Genomic DNA, 20,177 nt, shown 5'->3' on the forward strand with positions numbered 1-20,177 from the left:
TTGGGTATGTTTAGCCTGGAAAAGAGAAGGCTGAAAGGTTATATGATAACCATCTTCAAATATCTAAAGGGCTGTCACATGGAAGATGGAGCAAGCTAATTTTCTCCTGCACTGGAGAGTAGCCACACCACAGACTCTCCTTCCTTGGAGATTTTCAAGCAGAGGTTAGATGACCATCTGTCATGGATGCTTTCTGCATTGCAGGAGGTGGACTTGATGACCCTCTGCGTCCCTTCCGACTGCAATTATATGATTCTACAGTAACTGCAGGGCACATTGGGTATTCCAGACTCAAACAGTCACAGGGCTAAAAAGTGTGATGTCAACCTACACTCCCTGTTTTGCATCAGAACAAAACAGCTGGGTTCAAATCCCTGCGGCACTATCAAGTTCATTTGTCCAATCACACATATTCACAGCTTAATACACATATCTTATTAGCTACCAGAAAAGGATTTCTTCCTCTATGAGTTCCTTAATGGAACATAACAGCCCTAATTGATCAAATCAAAGTTACATTTAGCAGCGTCAACTAGCTGCTTCTGGCAAGACCACAAACAGGGCTTGAAGGCACATTCCATCTTTTGCTCCCTAGTATTCAGTAGCATACTGCCTCTGAACCTGGAGGTTTCTTTTAACAATCGTGGCTAAAAGTCTTCAATGTAACTGTTGAGTTTGTTTAATCCGTTTGCTGTGTAAATTTCATTACTACATGCTCCCAACCAGCGCCGGTTCCCCTATACAGAGCACAGAGCTGAGGGGATACAAAGTAATCATAGCAACACACACCATCTACTGTATTTTATATTGGGGGGGGGCATACAAATGCATCAACCTTTAACAGATTGTCGAGGAAAACGAGCAACTCTTTTCAATACATTCAGTGAATTTCTTCTAGCTGCCCTCTGAGCAAGTCAAGCTGCATCAGCCTACAAGTCTACACCAAGGGCATGAATGCAGAGCACCCTAGAGAACCAAGCCCTGCCCAAAGAACAAGGCTGAGAGGGAACCCTAGTTCTGGAAGTACTGAAGAGGCCCCTGCTCGAACTGCGGCTGCCTGTAGGGTCGCTTTTTCCTGCACCGCGAAATAGGATTGAAAGATTAGAAGGCGGGGGTGGAGGAGCAGCCGAAGAAAAGACACGTGCTTCGAGGAGGTTTTACGTCATGTCAGGCTCAGGCACCCAAATACCGCCACCCGCTTCCAAACCCACTTCCCATCCCACTACAGTCAAGGCGCGCACCTCTTCAGCGGCGGAGGCGGAGGCAGCAGCCGAGGAGGAAGCTGTTGCCCGGAGGGATCCCGCCGCCTGGAAGAACTTGCTTAGCACCGGCTGCCCGCGGGCCCCTCCGCTTGGGCCGGGCCTGCTTCGCCCCCGCGGCATCCCGGGCTCGAGACTGAGCAGTTGCCGTTCGGAGAGCCACGCGACCGGCCTCGCGCCGTTCCTCGGCCCCGCCCCTCTCCCGCGCCAAAAAGCCTATTGTGGAGATTATAGAAGGGGGCGGAATACGTTGGATTTCGTCACAGGAGGGGGGGAGGGCGCTGTTTTATTTAAGTCGCGGAGCCTCGTGGGAGGAGGTGTGTCCGCATTACGCATGCGTAAGGGGAGCAGAGCTCCACCCTGCCCCTTCGCTGGACACGTGGGCTGTTTAATTCCAAAGTCTAACAGAGGGCGCTTCGGTATCGAACGCAGATTCAGCACAGGCACGGGAGGCATTATGGTTCTCTCATTAAATTCCATTGCTGCTGTATCCCTGAACATGGGCATCGGGAAGAACGGGAATCTTCCTTGGCCCCCGCTCAGGTAAAAATGCTTGTTCGCTTATCTTTTATCCCGCGCTTTTAAACGGAATACAAATCCCAGCATGCACTGCTGCCTTTGCACGACGGGTGATTGTGCTGAGGACGAGCAAAGCAGGCTGGGAGTTGGTGTCTTTTCTGAAACGGTATTCTAGTCATAGGGGCAGTGATTGTAATCGTTTAATTATACATACCTTTACCTTTTACATACTTATTCAGCCTCTCCTCCCTACCCCCACCCCCGGATATTTTTATAGCACCCTTCAGGACAGAAAACCGTTTCCAAGGCTGCCGGTGGAAATGCTATAAAAATCAGTGTAAAAAATATAAAGCATACCAAACTCCTAACAATATATAATATTAAAAGCTAAAGCAGCAGCATAGAACTAGCTCCGAACCAGGCCAGCAACCCATCAAAAATATAGCATAAAACATAAATGGCAACCTTCTGAGTCTACAACCCAACTTCATTGAAAATAGATGGTGATAAAAACAAGTATTGGCATCACATAAAGGAATAATACCTGTAAGTCTGGATTGGTACAAGTTTTGCTTTAATGAGCAATTTTAGGCTTACTATGGAAATCTCTTTCCTTACCACTCCCATCACATTCATTCTCACCATTTATCAGGGAATCTTTATCCCAATGCCTTTGAGACAGTAATGGTGGCTCAACAGCATGCACAAATAAATAAACAAATAACCTAAATAGGGGTGTGTGAAATCAAGCCAATCCACAGTTGTGTTAGCTACAAAGTTAGGGTTTAACAAAAGAACTGCTGAAGTCTTGAGGTCAGGAATAAAGATAGCCATCGCAAGGATGACATGATTACAACATTGTTCATTTGTTTTTGAACAGGAATGAGTTTAAGTATTTTCAGAAAATGACAGTGACACCTACGCAAGAAGGTAATGTTAGTTAACTTTCCATGGGTCTTGTTTTTTCCCTTTTTTCTTTTTCTTTAAGAATTTTTATTGCAAAGTAAATACATCAATACCAAGCCATACATAAAGAATAATATAAAGAAAAAGAGGGGAGAAGAAAAGAAAGAAAATGCGAAGAAAAGTATAATACTGTATTTCAAGACAATAAACACCATTTTACAAAATAATAATACGTAGTAATAGACTTCCATCACTCTCGCACTTCACTTTCACATTTCATATTTTATCTGTATTTCATTATTATTATTATTTTCATCTTGATAGATAGATATATGTTTCCCCTTTTCCATTCACGAGGTCATTCTAGACACAGCCAAATGTTTACATTAGAACCTTGTCTTTCTAAATAATCTTGTTTTGTTTGTTTCAACCACGAGCTCTCATTTATATACTTTGGGAAATGTGTGTCTCTGGTTCAGATTAATTTTTTCAGGTGAAAGGACCTTCAAATCTAAGCATATTTCAGAATTTTAAACAAATGAAGTTCGTGATCCTAAATGCTAGTTATCATGCCATAAGTCTGCAAGTTGCTGAGAAAGAGAGGTGTCTTGTGTCTTAGTCCAGAGGAGGGCAACCAAAATGGTCAAAGGCCTGGAAACAATGCCTTATGAGGAACAGCTTAAGGAGCTGGGTATGTTTAGCCTGGAGAAGAGAAGGTTAAGGGGTGATATGATAGCCATGCTCAAATATATAAAATTATGTCATATAGAAGAGGGTGAAAGGTTGTTTTCTACTGCTCCAGAGAAGCGGACAGGGAGCAATGGATTCAAACTACAAGAAAGAAGATTCCACCTAAACATTAGGAAGAACTTCCTGACAGTAAGAGCTGTTTGACAGTGGAATTTGCTGCCAAGGCGTGTGGTGGAGTCTCCTTTTTTGCAGGTCTTTAAGCGGAGGCTTGACAGCCATCTGTCAGGAATGCTTTGATGGTGTTTCCTGCTTGGCAGGGGGTTGGACTGGATGGCCCTTGTGTTCTCTTCCAACTCTATGATTCTAGTCTATGGCAGTGCTTAGTGATGTGAGAATATTCTCTGCTAGAAAATTCTCCGGAGAATATTCTCCACAAACTGTAAATTCTGTGTCATCTACACAGCTGCTTTAAATGTACACACCTCATTAATCGAGAATATTCTTGAGAATATTCTCCAAAAGATTATTCTCAAGAATTTAACATCACTAGCAGTGCTATATGACTGCAGTCCTGGTTCAGTTGAGGTTGGTGGCACAAACCTTCCATGGAAGATTGTAGACTAAGTCTGCATCCTAAACAGGTGATTTACTAATAGTACATTTATTTAGCAAGTTAGAGTGTTCATTCTCCACACACAGCTCTTGGTAGAGCCATAAAACAACCCTGCAAGATATTTCAGCGTTGTTGTTCTAGTATTGCAAATCTGTGATGACTGGTGTGCATTAGGACTGGTAGGGTGAAAGGTAGAAAGACCAGCAGTACGTGGATCCAGAGCCAATGACAGGCAGAGCCAACTAACTCTAATTTTGTCCCAATCCTCTTGCTGGGTTCTGCAAGGACAAAACTGAGAATAACTCTTGAATTATTTGCCTGTTAAAATCTGGAATTAAATATGTTGTCTTTTTTCTTCCATAACTCTGCTTACCGGTATAACCTAGGTCCATTGACTTAAATTCAAGGCATATTAATAGTAAAAATAAATGGTATAAATTGTCTCAGTTAACTCAGTTGGTTTGAGCATGGTGCTGATAATACCAAGGTCGCAGGTTTGATCCCCATACAGGCCAGCTGCATATTCCTGCATTGCAGGGGGTTGGACTAGATGACCCTTCCAACTCTACAATTCTGTAATTCTATGAATTCAAATGGTATTAAGTCAAATATGGGACGCAGGTGGCGCTGTGGGTTAAATCACAGCCTAGGGCTTGCCGATCAGAAGGTCAGCAGTTCGAATCCCCGTGACGGGGTGAGCTCCCGTTGCTTGGTCCCAGCTCTTGCCAACCTAGGAGTTCGAAAGCATGTCAAAGTGCAAGTAGATAAATAGGTACTGCTACAGCGGGAAGGTAAACTACATTTCCGTGTGCTGCTCTGGTTCGCCAGAAGCTGCTTAGTCATGCTGGCCACATGACCTGGAAGCTGTACGTTGGCTCCCTCGGCCAATAATGTGAGATGAGCGCCGCAACCCTAGAGTCGGTCACGACTGGACCTAATGGTCAGGAGTCGCTTTACCTTTACCTTTATTGTGGCACTACTGCTTAAATAGATGTTGCATGGACATACCACCACCACTAGATGTCACTAGATAATAACATCAAGCATGTTCTTTATATTTTACAGGAAAACAAAATGTAGTAATAATGGGTAAAAGGACTTGGTTTTCCATTCCTGAGAAGAATCGCCCTTTAAAAGGCAGAATTAATATAGTACTTAGCAAGGAACTGGTGTAAGTACCCATTTTTTTGTAAAATTGGAAGATGATATAAAATCAGTTACTGAACTTAACTGGCTCAGTGGGATTAGTTTTATAGTGACATTTTAAAAGTTTCTGTGTTAGCAATAGTACCTTTTAAAACTAATCTCCTGCCCAGTGCTAAAAATGCCTATCCAGTAGAAAGTGTTGACTTTTCCATGTGCTCTTTAAAACCTGGGGGCCACGTCAGGACACATTTTCTGTTCTGTAACTTTAATTCCTGCATGGTTACTGGTATTTTGGCTCCAAATTGCCAATTTGTCTCAAATATAGCTTCTATTTTAGATTCCACATTTCCTCCGCAGAGCTCAAAGTGGTTAGAAATGGTTCTCCCTGATTTTTGCCCTGACAGCAACCCTATGAAGTCAGTTAGACTTGAGGATAATGACTGTTCCAGGGTCACCCAGTGACATTGATAACTAAGTGGGGACTTGAACCTGGATCTCCCTAGTCCTATTCCAACACTAACCACTACACCATGGTCAATGAAGCATGCTTACGAAAATGTGATAGGAATACTCAAGGATGGATATACTGTATGCATGTATGTATGTGAACTGTAGCATGTCGCCTGATTTCTAAAATTGTAGAAATCGCTCAAGGACAGCAAAAGTAATAATTTATTTTCATTTCCTTTATTTATTTATTTATTTATTGAATTTATATACCGCCCTGGGGGTCTCAGGGCAGTTCAAAAAATAATGTCCTGTACAAACTGTTGGCTTATGAGGATGTAGTTTTACCTTCTCTCAGAAGTGGTTTTACACTGTAATTCTAATTGTATATCAACCACAAGATCTAATGATCAAGGGATGGTTTTATAAAGGGGGTGGATGGGTAATGTGCTTGGATATTAAGCAGTGACATTTGTTCTAGGAAAATTCCTGAAGGAGCCCATTACCTGGCCAAAAGTCTAGATCAGGCATTAGATCTTCTGGAATCACCAGAGTTGGCAAGTAAAATAGACATGATTTGGATAGTTGGAGGCACTTCAGTTTATAAGGTAAGGGTCAAACACAAGATTAATATTCTAATATAATATAATAATCAAAGATGGACAATAGCTACTTTTAGCATGGCATTTTCACATTCTGACAATTTTCAAATCATTGAAGTAGACAGCTCATTTAAAGCATAGTGGGTTTTTCTCCAAATGTAGCTGTACTTTTCATGTAACAAAGTAACATTTATTTTAGAAAATTATTAATTCTATTCAAAAGAATTGCAAAGTGATATACAAAACAGAAATTTACTACAATATATTAATAATCAAGTATAAATTAAAAAAAATACATACTGTTCGACCAATAGTACTCACCCATCCATAGTGGCTGGTGCAAAATGCCAGCCAGTCACATTGTACAACAGTGCAAAATAAAAACTCACACAGCCTCAGAATTCTCCCGCCTGGGGTGCACAGTCACTCCCTCTCCATCTCACACCAGTGGGAAGGGAGCAGCTAGGTGCAATCCACCAAGAAACAGTACAGTTTTTACTTATTTATTTTAATGGTCCTTAGATGGGATTTCCCAGCAAGCCACATTAAAATAAATGCAGCCTAAACAAGTGCAATCCTTTGTGAATTGTTAAAAAGAAGGGTGCACATTTTCACCACATTTCTTACCTTCTCAGTTTCTACTGATATTTTTTATATAAAATATATACATATGTTATCCTGGTTACTATAGTGAAGCTTTTTTGTGCTTTTGGCCTCTAACCTCATATGGACATTTAGTGTTTTATTATTATGCATTTTAGTTTGTTTATTATATAACATTCATTTTCAACGGATGTTGTGAACTGACCTAAAGAATTAGGAGAACCTGAAATACATTTTAAAATAACCTACCTCCTACTGGAGTGTAATGTTTATCTTCCATTTAGAAGAAAAAGCCAATTGAATTGAACTGAACAGTCAAAATGCACGCTTCATAAAGCTGCTTTTGTAGTGTTCCAAAAATGTATACTTCAGTTAATAATTTATATTCTTCATATCTAACCTAGTTAAGTGTTATGCCTTCTGCTTCACTTCCTGTTACTTAAAAGAGAGTAGTGCTATTCAGTGTTGCAACACTCAGGCATTAATTGTTTGTTTTTTATTATTGTTCCTTGTGTGGGTGGGTTAATATAATTTAAGATAGTGCAAACTTCATAGCCACAGGCTGTCTTTCTCAAGAGAGTATGCTACTCTACTAGTCAATGTAACATTTTTATGTAAATTCTGTCTATAACTTCAAGTTCTAGTAATAAAGCCACAAGGAGAAAGTAGCCTGCAAGGAGAAAGTAAAGTGGTTCTAGAGAAAGCTTTATTTTTGAGCTGATATTATGGTTTTACTTAAATGGACTAAATTAACATGAACACCAATAAAAATTCAAAGTATTGAGTGCATTTATCAGGGATGTAGTATGCTGAATGATAAGAACAGGTGTGTGGGTAGAAAATTTTCTATGGGTACTGAATATCTGCTGGTAATTGAAATGAATCATTTTATTTTATGTAATCCATTAGTTGCATGAATTTGCTTTTGAAAGCTTTGTTTTTGACATTACCGTGTTACATGTTTTAATGTAACAGCTTTTGCACCACATCATTAGGCAAAGCCAGTGTTGGGGGCAGTGGGGTATATAACTTTACCAATGAAAGGTTAGTTTGGTTTAATTTGTAGCCTCACCCAATCCAAAGAACTCTGGCCATACAAGTTTGGGATGAAAGTATATACATTAAAATTGCCACTTTATCCTAGTCAGTTCAAAATATCATTTTACTTCTAGGGTATGTATGAAAATCCATTAAAAGTATCATACTGTTGGACTTGGATTGAGGAGTTGAAATTTCCACATACCTGTGGAAGCACTCTGAAGCGGCAGGAGAATGCCTGTCTCAAACCCCTTGGAAGAATGATGGGGTTAGAATTGTGATTAATAATAAATATGTTACTTTATGTCACCAAGAGGGGCAGGGTGGGGCAGAATTGAGTGTTTGCAGACATTCTCAGTGGTGTTTCAAATATACGTCTTTTCACTGAGGCGTGTGCTGCCTCAAAACGTAACCCCTGGGTAAATGAGGGGTGGTCTACACATAACTGGACAGAAAGTGAAAAGGGTGCTTCGTAGTTGCAACGTGTGGGTGAGGAGGAAGATGCAGGAGGTTACAGGATGGTGGGGTTGTGTACAAGCGGGGGCATGGGAACGTGAAGAGCAAGTTCATAGTTGCCTAGGGTGGGAAAGGAAAGTTATAAAGGGCTAATGGGAGGGGGATGGGAGCAGGGCGCCCCAGCAGAGTGAGCGCACATGTAGTGAATTATACTGAATACACTTAGCATTGCTACATGGTGATTGTACAGAAATACCTTTAATGAAGAAGGCACGTAGGGTGATATCAAACTAAGTCTGCTGATTTCGATGGGTCTTCTCTGAGGATGACTAACATTGGCTCTTGCCCATTGTACATAGCTTTCTGACAACGTTTGGATCCTCTTCCAAACACCTTCCTTTCTCATGTGTTGAATACAGTGGTGCCTCGCTAGACGAAATTAATTCATTCCACGGGTCTTTTCTTATAGCGAAAAATTCGTCTAGCGAATCCCATAGGAACGCATTGAATTTTTTTCGATTTTTTTTTTTTTTTGCCCATAGGAACGCATTAATTGAATTTCAATGCATTCCTATGGGAAACCGCGATTCGCTAGACAAATTTTTCATAAAACGCATTCGTCTAGCGAGGTAACCTCTGCTCGAAAAATCCTTTCGTTAAGCGGAAATTTTGTTAAGCAGGGCATTCGTTAAGCGAGGCACCACTGTATTGTCATAAAGCTTTCTGTATGGGTTCCAAGAGTGTTGCCCGGGGCATAATGAACTCTTTGGAACAAAATTTGCCATTACAGCTACATTACAGGAGGAGTGATAATGCGGATAATACAAAGTACTAGTCATTCTGCATGTCTTCATCCTTCTATTTTACTCAACAAGATGGCAGTATCAAAGAGGAGCACTAGCTAAAGATTTTCGTAAGTGCAACTATTACCGTACATACCTACAGGAGGGGGGGAAACAAATACTGAATCCTCAATGCTGAATATGATTTGTCCTAGTCTTTCCTCTTTCCTGCTGCTTGTACTGTTCCTTCAAACAGACCACATAGGGCCAAACTATTCATGTGATGCTAAGTATGTCATTAGAAGGACCCTCAAAGTGCATTAGAAAACAGCAGCAGCAGCAGGCATGGGAGTTTGATTTTCATTGCACTGCAACATTCAGAAGAGGTTTAACCATTTCTATTTTGCTGCAGTCCTTCTGAAATACACACTCAATATTAATCTGAGTGGGGGAAGGTTGTTCTCATTACTGTTGATGGGAGCCTTTTTCTGAAGCTAATAGTAATGCTTTGGTGTTGCTATTTTTGTCAGGACTGTGCAGGGAAATAAACCTCCCCTCCTTGGGTACCGTGGTCCTAATAAAACTGGGAAATGTGCTGTTTGTCTGTCTAAACATATTGATGTAATTCTTCATGATACATTGAGGATCACACAGTTTGCCCCTTAGAGAGAAACTGGTATAGTGCAGCATGAAGTTTCATATTCAGCAGGCTATCTGGTGTATGGACTAAGAACATGGTAGAGTCAATACTAGTAGTGCAAACTTTCAAAATCAGAGTTACAGACCATGATTGAAATATGGTGCCTGTGTGCTACCTGTTGTAGCTGAGTTGGGAGTGTGCTGTAGCCCTCATGTGCTTGCAGGCTTCCCACAGGTATCTGATTGGCTACTGTGAAAACAGGGTGCTCTGTTTGTTCTGGCAACAACTGTAATCCACCTCACTGATAAATTTTATATAGCCACTACAGATTTTATACAGACGTGCAAATGGCACTGAGTTAAATGTGCCCGTTGTTTGGTAGATTTAAATATATTTTCTGAGCCATGATTCATAAACAGTTTTCAGTGGCAAACAAATTGTTAGTCGAGGCTGTTTTATACACGAATGGACAGTGTCACCTGAATGCTTTTTGATTAAAGCATTGTGTAAAGAATTACTCATTTGGCAAAAGGACAGGAGGCAATGTTAAGCTTATCAGTCACTGAACAATGGAAAATGAAAGCCCTTTGCAGTGCACTCTCATAAAATACTTTGCTCCATATTTAATGTCAGAGTGTTTAAAAGAACATATTTTATTCTGTTGTATTTAGCATGGCTTTCAGCTTTTTCCAATTACTTTCCTTGCATTAATTAAGAATCATTTATTTGCGCTTTATTACTGTAGCAAATATCTGTTTAAAAGATAAACTGTCTCTTTAATAGAGTACTTCCCAACAAAAGCAGTCAGCATACTCACCGATTTGCTAAAAATGCTACTCTGTAAGCTTCACATTGAATGGATGCCCAGAGCCAGAATGTCGGGGGAGTGAGAGTACGACATAGTATGTTGTACAAAACAGCAAAGATCTAAATATAGGTAGTCCAATATGTTTTGCATGATTTCATTTATGAAATCATTTTAATAATAAAAGTTTAATTTTAATAAAATAAATGCCAAGTACTTATCCGGAACTCTGGGGGAAGTAGCTTTATATATTATTACTGTGTAATTTGGTAGACCAATACTTGGATGTTTTTCCTTTTTTCTGTAGGCTAAAAAGTTACGAATACTTTTTTTATGTGTGTGAAAACAATACAGGGAAGAAGTCTGGTATGTCCTTAACCCTAACAGCCCATACCTCACTCTTGTTGGTTATCACAATAGTTTAATAAGCTCTTTTTTTCTAAAAGGATTCATTAAAAAGTTTGTTTAAGATGTTGTGATGCTGGTGCATGCACGTGCACACATTGTGCTAGGACAGTAAGTGAATCTACATTGGGGAAGTAGACAAACCCTTGGACCTGGGCAAGCAAGTGGGAAGAAACCAGGAGGAAGCATACCTTTCACTTCCTGTTTGCCAGTTATTCTGAGACTGCAACATTCCTATTTACTCAGGTTTACTTGAGAGGGTTTGTGTGATGAAGACCTTTGAAATTAATTAACATAACTAAGTTAGGTCCCAGATCCAGAAGCTTAGGCTCCAATACTTTGGCCACCTAATGAGAAGAGAAGACTCCCTGGAAAAGACCCTGATGTTGGGAAAGATTGAGGGCACAAGGAGAAGGGGACGACAAAGGACGAGATAGTTGGACAGTGTTCTCGAAGCCACCAACATGAGTCTGACCAAACTGCGGGAGGCAGTGGAAGACAGGAGTGCCTGGCATGCTCTGGTCCATGGGGTCACGAAGAGTCGGAAACAACTAAACAACAACAAGAAGTTAGGTCCACTTATTTCAATAGGTCTGCTCTGAGTAAAATGTAGTTGAGTACCACCCTGAGTCTGCATTCAATTTCCTGTATCTTTCACTATCCCCCTCACATTTTGCTTGCCTTCTCTCACCCTCTGTTTGTAAGGCCTCATTGGACAGCCACTTTGCTTTCTTGCATTTCGCTTGACTCCCTAGGAACAACCCTTATACAGTACTAATGCAATAATGTGTAATATATATATATATATATATATATATATATATATATATATATGTGTGTGTGTGTGTGTGTGTGTGTGTGTAAAGGGGGCCTGCGTGTGTGTGTTGACCTTTCGCCAAAACCGCTTGACCGATTACATTCAAATTTGGACAAGACGTCAAATGTGAATGCCTGAGTAACACCATACCCATTGCGAAGACAGATGTGGCACCCCCACAACGTAAAGCCCCCAAAACAAGGTCATTTGGAACTCTCAGATCACACAGCCGGGGAAGCTGGGTAATAGAAGACACAAGCTGAGGTTACGAAGGTGGAGCCACAAAATGACATCATCACCCGAGCAACTGAAACCACCAAGACGGCCATTACCAGACAAAGGCAAACGGCCAAACCCAGAGCCACAGCCACAGGCCGCAACCCAAAAACACATTCCCCCGCAAACGCTCCCACAACAATCAACGCAACTAGCCCAAACCCTCAGCCGCAAAAAACCACAGAGTCAGGCCAGGGCCAAGGAATGAAGATACATATTAGCCCGAGCCAAGGCCGACAGACTAGGCCTTGGCTCCACTTTACAGCCTACAGACTAGGCCTCGGCTCTACTTTACAGACTAGCCCAAGTGGAGCCCTGGGTGGGGGGAGGAGGGGCCCGAATAGGTCATGGGCTGACCCAGGGTGGGGGGAGTCACAGGGATGACCCAGGGGTGGGGGAAGGGGAGGACGGGATACCTCATCATGGGTCTCTACAGGATGGGAGTAATCACGGGGGGGAACCACATAGTCCAGGGGGGGAGGACACATCCTCCCCTTTCCTGGGAAACAAGGACCCTGCGTCAGGCACAGCAATGTGTGCCCGGGCCAGCTAGTATAATGTAATAATGTTATAATATATACTAATACTTATACAGTACTTATGGGAGTGAGTGGCGCTGTGGTCTAAACCACAGAGCCCCTTGGGCTTGCTGATTGGAAGGTTGGCGGTTCGAATCCGCATGACGGGATGAGCTCCCATTACTCTGTCTCAGCTCCTGCCAACCTAGCAGTTCAAAAGCATGCCACTGCAAGTAGATAAATAGGTACTGCTGCAGCGGGACAGTAAATGGCATTTCCGTGTGCTCTGGCTTCCATCACAGTGTCCTGTTGTGCCAGAAGCAGTTTAGTCATGCTGGCCACATGACCCAGAAAGCTGTCTCTGGACAAAAGCTGGCTCCCTTGGCCTGAAAAGCAAGATGAGCACTGCAACCCCATTGTTACCTTTATACAGTACTGCTCTGCTTAATTGAGTTTGCTAATCTACACTATGCTTGCAGGCAATTGCCAGTTCAGTAGTGTTGATGATGGAGGCTGCTGTATTAACACTGAGCACAGAACGAGTCTACACCGTGAAAGATCCCAAAAACGAGATATCTAGAATTAAAGTGAAAAATATAGTGAAGTTAAACTAACTAATGTATAACCATAATTAAATACTCAAAGAAACATAAATAACTCAAAGAAACCTTTAAATAACTCAAAGAAACATTAACGAGTTGCCGGCTAAAAATCTTGTTTCACTGTAAATGATCTATCAGTTTCCTCAGAAGGAAAAAGAAATGTATTGCATTCGTAAAGACTCAAGGTCACGTCTCAACAATTCAAAATAAGGGGAGGATTTATGAACCTTAAGGAAACCTGAAAGCTCCCAGGCAGTAAGGGGTAAATTACCCAAAATAAAAAGTCCAATTTTGCTTAAATCCAAAGGTAAAAAACCTATAAGAAGATTCAAAACCAAGCTATCATAGCTTGTGGAGAAGATTCAGCAAAGGGCTATGTAAGCTCTCATAGTCTCGTTGGTACAAAGCTATTGCAAGGACTGTATCAACACTGAGGGCAGAATGGTTCTCTAGTATCATGGAAACATCACAAATGGTGGCAGTGCAGCCACATCAGGACTGTAGTACATGATCTGGCACTTTCTAGAAGCAGTGCACAGTTCTAATATAGAAAACAAATGCGAAATTATTTATCCAAAATTAGCAGTCAACTCTTATTCATATAAAAGAAACATGCTGATTTGACATCTCCTTGGAAAATTATAAAATGGGGGACGGGTTGAAGAAAGGTTGGAGCATGACTCATTGATGGAGTCATAAGTCACTTAAATCCCAGTTCTGTATTTTAAGTGCCTTTTTAGAAGTGCTTGCTAAGATTGAAGTGGGAGGATTTGAACTTCTGCTCTGAATAAGAGGTGTGGGGGAAGGACTTAGTTGAAAGAAATTTAGCAATGTCTTAACTATATTAGAGTTGATGTCAACTGACAATGTGACTTTAAAAATCCGACAACATTTATAATGTTGCAGTGGAATCTTTTCCCTTCCTTTTGTGTACAAGAACTGTGTGAGATTAGTAGCTGAACATTGCCCACTGTCCTGTGTCAGTAGATGGAAGTATGTGGGATTCACTGTGGGGTTTTCTCTTCCCCCCCCCCCTCATTTTGATAAGCTGCAAGTGCTTAGCAAGGGAAGATTTGGCACTGCAAGAATGGAAGGATTAATTCAAGAGCTAATCCTTAGTGGTTTCTTAGTATTTCCTTTTCCTTGAAATTTGTTTTATATAATCAGCAGAATGAATCCTCTCTGAAAACTCTGCAGTATGTACACAGATGATTCTAAAGCAAACACTAGGTATTAGATTCCATATGAAACTTTTTTTTCTAGCAGGATACAATGCAGTTTGGAAGTTACTTTCCACATGTGGCAGCAACTTCACTGCTTAATTGGCAAAAAAATTCTCCTTACCCAAAATGGTGGACTTTTTGTTGCAGAATTTACACGGAAATAGAAGTACATATGCCCGAGGTGGGTGGGGGAAAGACATAAAAGTGAGCAAAGTAAACTAATGTGAAATTTACCTTTGTAAATTTGAAAAACTCATTCATAACCTTTGTACCTTCCACCCAGACAACCAAAAAGCATTATCAGAATTCAAGGGCACATTGTAGCCTGGCAAAAACACATGGGCTGTGAAACAGGGCCAGTGAAGGGTGTGTCCTGGTGAGAGTTTTGAAGGCCAGCTGGAGAAGCCTGGAGGCCCCTAGCCCAGAGATTCCGCATCAATGATGTAGCCCCAAGTACTTTATAATCTGTTTCTGGTTTTGATCATTCCTTTGTATGGATTTGGTCTTAGTGGTGGGTACATTGCAAAAGTTGGTACCAGGCAATGGGAACAGAGAGGATTACAATCAACGGATAGTATAATTTTATTCCTGTGCACCCCTTATAAAGAAATGAAATAAAAATTTGGCTTTTCTTGGTCACTAAATGCCAAAAGAATTCTATCTCGCTGATGTGTTCTCCTTTTTACCTGAAAGTATTCAAACTGAACCAGTTTCTTTATAAATTTGTGGCCTCAGCACCTGCTGACTTAAATTGTTGGATTAGATCTGCATGAACAGACGTTTGTCAAAGCAACAGTTACCAACTCAATGTTAAGTGAATCATCTTTAGAAGATTAAGTGTTCTGTGGGAGAAAAGTGGAAAGAGAATTTGAAATCTTTTTGTTGGTAACAATACAGCTGTAGCTGGTTGTGCACTTTTCATAAGCAGGCCTGGGGGCGGTTTCCTGCATCTGTAAATTAAAGAAAGAGGCCACACTTATCAGAATGCACAATATTTCAAAACTGATTGCTTCTCCTTATGTGTCCTTTAATAATAATAATCAAATGGCTGCCACATTCCAGGCTAAATTAATACAGTTGTGGATGGCTGTGTTCAGATGTCACTCTAAACTATGGTTTGGCATAACCTAACCTCCTCCCACACTCTCAGTCTTCCCTTCTCCTCTCAGATGCCTGAGAGGAGGAATTTAGAAGCTTTCACATCAACTTTAGGTTAACCACTGTTTATTGTCTTCTCAATAATTGTGGTTAATCTTAATTATGGTTAAGTTTAACAAGCCAACTTCAGAAACCATTTTTTAAACATGGCTTGTTTAAAATTAACCATAATTAAGATTAACTACAGTCTGTAAGGTTTAGAAGGCACAACAAGGTATGATAATCAAAACAGAAGGAAAATATATCAAACTTCTCTTCCTGAGTGTTCAGGGGGAAAGTAGGTGGAGTGCATGAAACCAGGAAAAGGCTATGTTTATTCATGTCTTGCTAAACTATAGTTTAGCATGATGTCCAAATGCAGCCAATATATTGTATTTTTTATTTTACTGAAAAAGCTTGCACAATTTTTAATCCCCACATAAATCTTTTTATCTTCTTGGGTCAAATTATCTTTGTGTGACATATGTTTCTATAGATGTGTTTATGAGGAATGGTTTTGGATTTGTTTGCAAGTTGTGAAAATTGTCTGCTACTTCATATCTGCTTTATATCTATGGTCTGGAAATAAACAACGGGATGGTTGTGATAATCTTTCTGCCCTGCAGTTATTGTATTCACAGGGATTCTTGTAGTGTCCTTTCAAGTGGGTAATGCCCCAAGTTTTGTTTTCAGACCTGATTTCTATGTTAAGATGATATAAAGGAAAACCACAAGTAGCTTCAGTTCTTTTAAAAAAAAAAATCCAGCAGAAGACACAGAAACACGACCATAATTACCACAGTCATCAATGAGAGGAGGAGACCATTGAGAAGAATGCCCTGTGTGAGAGCTGGGGGACGGGGGACGGGACCACCCTTGTAAGAGGCAGGCTACAGGGCACTGCATGTTAAGTGTTGGGAAACTCTTGGTATGAATTACAGTATATGAATGGGTAGAGGATCTGAGGAAATATTCTGCTGCTCCCATGTTTAGCAGAATTGAATTTTTGTATAGCTACACTTTGATATTTATGTACTATATTATTGCTGCCATATTTAGGGCTTTGCTAATGTAATTTACTCTTTACATCTTTGCACTCTGCAACTGTCTTGAGCTTTTGGCTTTATTGTTTATTCTTTGACACACTATTGAAATGAAATATTCTTGAAATATTTGTTGTTTAATAAATTGTTTAATATGTCAGTGTCACTGCTATGTGGCACAGTGTGTAGTTTCTGTTTTGCTGTGCTGCAAACCACTTTGGGTGCAGTTTTTTGTGGAGAATTGGGATACAAATTAAACAATAGTAACTCGTGATCATGTGATGTCCTTTGAGAATCTGTCTGCTCCTTTTGGTTTCCCAAAACTCCAATATTTCTAAAGATGTTTACAGTTCAGTAAATGTCTTACTGTCTAGGGTTGCCATATGTCCGGGATTTCCTGGACATGTCCTTTTGGGGCAGGCCAGCGCACCCGTCTGTGCAGATTTTTGCATTTTTCATGGATTGTCTGGGTTTGGGGGCTTTAAATTTTTATTATTGTTATTTTGTGGGGCATGAGCATACTCAGAAGGCTCTGTGCCCTGGAACAGGAAGCACCGCATCAGGCAGCCTTGCACGGCCTTCCCAGACCCGTGCTAAGCCCTGAATCATTCCCAGCGGCCAGCAAGCCTTGCACAGAGATGGGGGTGGGGTGTCCTGGGTTTTTGCTCTTCAGAATATGGGAGCCCTATTACTGTCTGTAAATTGATTGATGATATATCATTAAAATTGCCTGTAAAAATTATGTACTGCCCAGTATTTGCTAATTAAGAAAACACATATTCATTCATTTTATCTGGGTTTTTAAGGCAGCAATGGACAAGCCAGTTCATCAACGATTGTTTGTAACAAGAATCCTGCATTACTTTGAAAGTGATACATTCTTTCCAGAAATTGATTTAGAAAAATACAGGCTTCTACCTAGGTAAGTATTCTATGAACAGTAATCTCTCATATTCATCTGAAGCTTTACTATTAGTGGCATAACAAAATACTTCCCAAGTTAATTTATGCTAATGCAAAACCTGAAAAGAAATATTAGAACCAACAATATGTGAAGGACAAAAAAAAATCTCTTCGTGTTCCTTTCAGCTTAGTCAAATATGTAATTATTGTTTTTTATCAAACTACAAGCAATGTTTTCTCTCTACATAGTTTCCCAGGTGTACCTGCTGATATTCAAGAAGAGAATGGCATTCAGTACAAATTTGAAGTGTATGAAAAGAGCATCTAGACTTCACATGATGTGACAACTCTTTGCTCAAAACAAGCTTCTTAATTTAATCCATTTTGCAGAATAAATGCTCTCCTCCCTCATGTGCTCTCCACGTTGCTTCCCCCCGACAACTGCAGATGCTGAGAATCAGACAGGGAACACCAGGCTCTCCTTTGCCCTCCCAGAGACCAAAATTACATGGGAGTAAGCTCCACTGATAAATGAACCACGTCTCTTTCATGTAGTATTCATCTCTGGCTCACTCTCTTCAGGCTAATGCAAGTTATTTGGTGGAGAGGCTTCCTCACAACAAGCACAATACAGTGTAGAAGCTACAATGAAAAAGTTGTCTCTTATGTATGTGAGACTTCCATAAGTTCACTGAAAAATGCATTCCATGTTTATGGCTTACAGAATAAATCATGGGTTTGTTTTTGTTTCATAAATAAAAAGGTGTGTTTTGAATTTCATTTTTTGTATGAATACTCTCTTGGACTACAACTCCCATCAGCCCCCAACCAGCCACTGATCAATGCATAAGTTTTAGTTTCCAGCCATTAACTCACATAAAATTTCCATTTTCTGGCAACGGCTCAAACTTTAGGTCTCATCAATTTCATGCTTAAAATTGAAGTGGAGGCTTTTTTTCTGCTGTTGATAGTTTTTTTATGAAAACCAAGAAAAAAAATATGTTGCTAGGCAGCAGTCACTTTGCTTATGAATCACTGCCTGGAGTAATTACCAGTGCTAAGAAGTTACTATAATCTCCATTAAGAATTTTAAAAGTGAGTAATTTACGATCAACTTGTGTCGGTCAATCTCTCCACAGAATCCTACAGAATAGGGGGGAAATGGCAATTAGTGAAATTGTATTAAACATTCCCTGGATAATACTATCTGATACATGGTCTTTCCCCCCCCTCAGCTGCTCAAACAGAACACTGTAGTCAAATTATTTTCTATAACGTTTTTACTCCTCCACCCTGGTACCACCTTCCATTTAGTGCTCTTTTTGTAATTTTAGAGCAAGCCCTTGTTCAGTTTGCTGCTGAGCTTATATCAACATGTAAAAGTGTGTGTGTGTGTGTGTGTGTAATCCCCAGTTGTACAAAATGTGTTTTGTTACACTCAACCATAACATCCCAATTTACTTCAGAGTCCAAAGGTGGTGATATAGAAATGTCTTGGATAAATAAAGTAAATAAATGCATTTTGCCTGAGAGTAAAAGTTTTTCCTTTGGTGTTAATCTCTCCCAACTAAGACGTTCTAGAAGCCATTGACTCCACTTCTGCTCCACTGTCACTTTTCCTTGCAGTGGTGGATCTTGGGGTCTCAAATTTCAGTGACACCCTGTGCAACAGTAAAATCCAGTGCCCCTCTGCCTATGGTGCTCCATTCTAAATCATAGTTGTGGCAGCCCCCAAATCTGCCTCTGTTCCTGGTGAGCTAAACAGCTGGTTTGATCATATCATGGATGAGCCTGGCCTCTCATTGTTCTGTATACATCACATTGAATAATAATGCCTATAGGCCTGAAGCTATTACAAAACTAGTAGCTTTCTAAAGTACATGCCATAGCAATGTAAGGAATGTATAAAGGTAAAGGGACCCCTGACCGTTAGGTCCAGTCATGGATGACTCGGGTTGTGGCGCTCATCTCGCTTTACTGGCTGAGGGAACCGGCGTACAGCCAGCATAACAGCCACTTCTGGCAAACCAGAGCAGCACATGGAAACACCATTTACCTTCCCACCGGAGCAGTACCTATTTATCTACTTGCACTTTGTGCTTTTGAATTGCTAGGTTGGAAGGAGCAGGGACCGAACAATGGGAGCTCACCCCATCACGGGGATTCAAACCACCAACCTCCTGATCGGCAAGCCCTAGGCTCAGTGGTTTAACCCACAGCGGCACCCGCATCGCTAAGGAATGTATGCACAATCCCTATTACCATTTCCTCTAAGACTCCCAACTACATGACACGAAAAGAATGGCACAATGGCATTATGGCACAATGAATTGTTTCAGCTCCTGTACATTGTTCAAGAATGCAATGCACTTTATGTGGGCTGCTTTTAGGAACAGGAATATATTTTATAGGGACCTAAATTAGCTCTTTACTACACTCACTACCTGGGACGCAGGTGGCGCTGTGGGTTAAACCACTGAGCCTAGGACTTGCTTATCAGAAGGTCGGCGGTTCGAATCCCTGTGACGGGGTGAGTTCCCGTTGCTTGGTCCCAGCTCCTGCCAACCTAGCAGTTCGAAAGCACGTCAAAATGCAAGTAGATAAATAGGAACCGCTACAGCGGGAAGGTAAACGGCGTTTCCATGTGCTGCTCTGGTTTGCCAGAAGCGGCTTTGTCATGCTGGCCACATGACCTGGAAGCTGTACGCCGGCTCCCTCGGCCAATAATGCGAGATGAGTGCGCAACC

The 20,177-nt window shown here is 40.9% G+C and overlaps 2 protein-coding genes across 3 annotated transcripts in view; one reads left to right on the plus strand and one right to left on the minus strand.

Moving 5' to 3' along the window:
• MSH3 (mutS homolog 3) overlaps positions 1-1,519 on the minus strand; it is a 53,007-nt gene extending 51,488 nt beyond the window's left edge. Inside the window, exon 1 of the mRNA XM_088653272.1 lies at positions 1,242-1,519. Coding sequence (XP_088509398.1) covers positions 1,242-1,382 — 141 coding nt within the window. The 5' untranslated portion in view covers positions 1,383-1,519. The remainder of the gene's footprint in view (positions 1-1,241) is intronic.
• On the plus strand, positions 1,519-18,210 carry DHFR (dihydrofolate reductase). 2 transcript variants are annotated; one of them, XM_035099789.3, is made up of 5 exons: positions 1,519-1,802; positions 5,053-5,158; positions 6,062-6,188; positions 17,334-17,449; positions 17,680-18,210. In XM_035099789.3, the coding sequence occupies exons 2-5, from the start codon at positions 5,073-5,075 to the stop codon at positions 17,756-17,758; spliced, it is 408 nt and encodes a 135-aa protein (XP_034955680.2). In that variant the 5' UTR covers positions 1,519-1,802; positions 5,053-5,072; the 3' UTR covers positions 17,759-18,210. The 2 variants fall into 2 exon arrangements, with proteins under 2 accessions (XP_034955680.2, XP_060136201.1); XM_060280218.2 differs by lacking the exon at positions 5,053-5,158 and having other exon boundaries at positions 1,521-1,802.
• Positions 18,211-20,177: the final 1,967 nt, after the last annotated feature.

The sequence above is a fragment of the Zootoca vivipara genome, chromosome 10, assembly GCF_965207765.1.
Source record: "Zootoca vivipara chromosome 10, rZooViv2.hap1.1, whole genome shotgun sequence".
Lineage (NCBI taxonomy): Eukaryota > Metazoa > Chordata > Lepidosauria > Squamata > Lacertidae > Zootoca > Zootoca vivipara.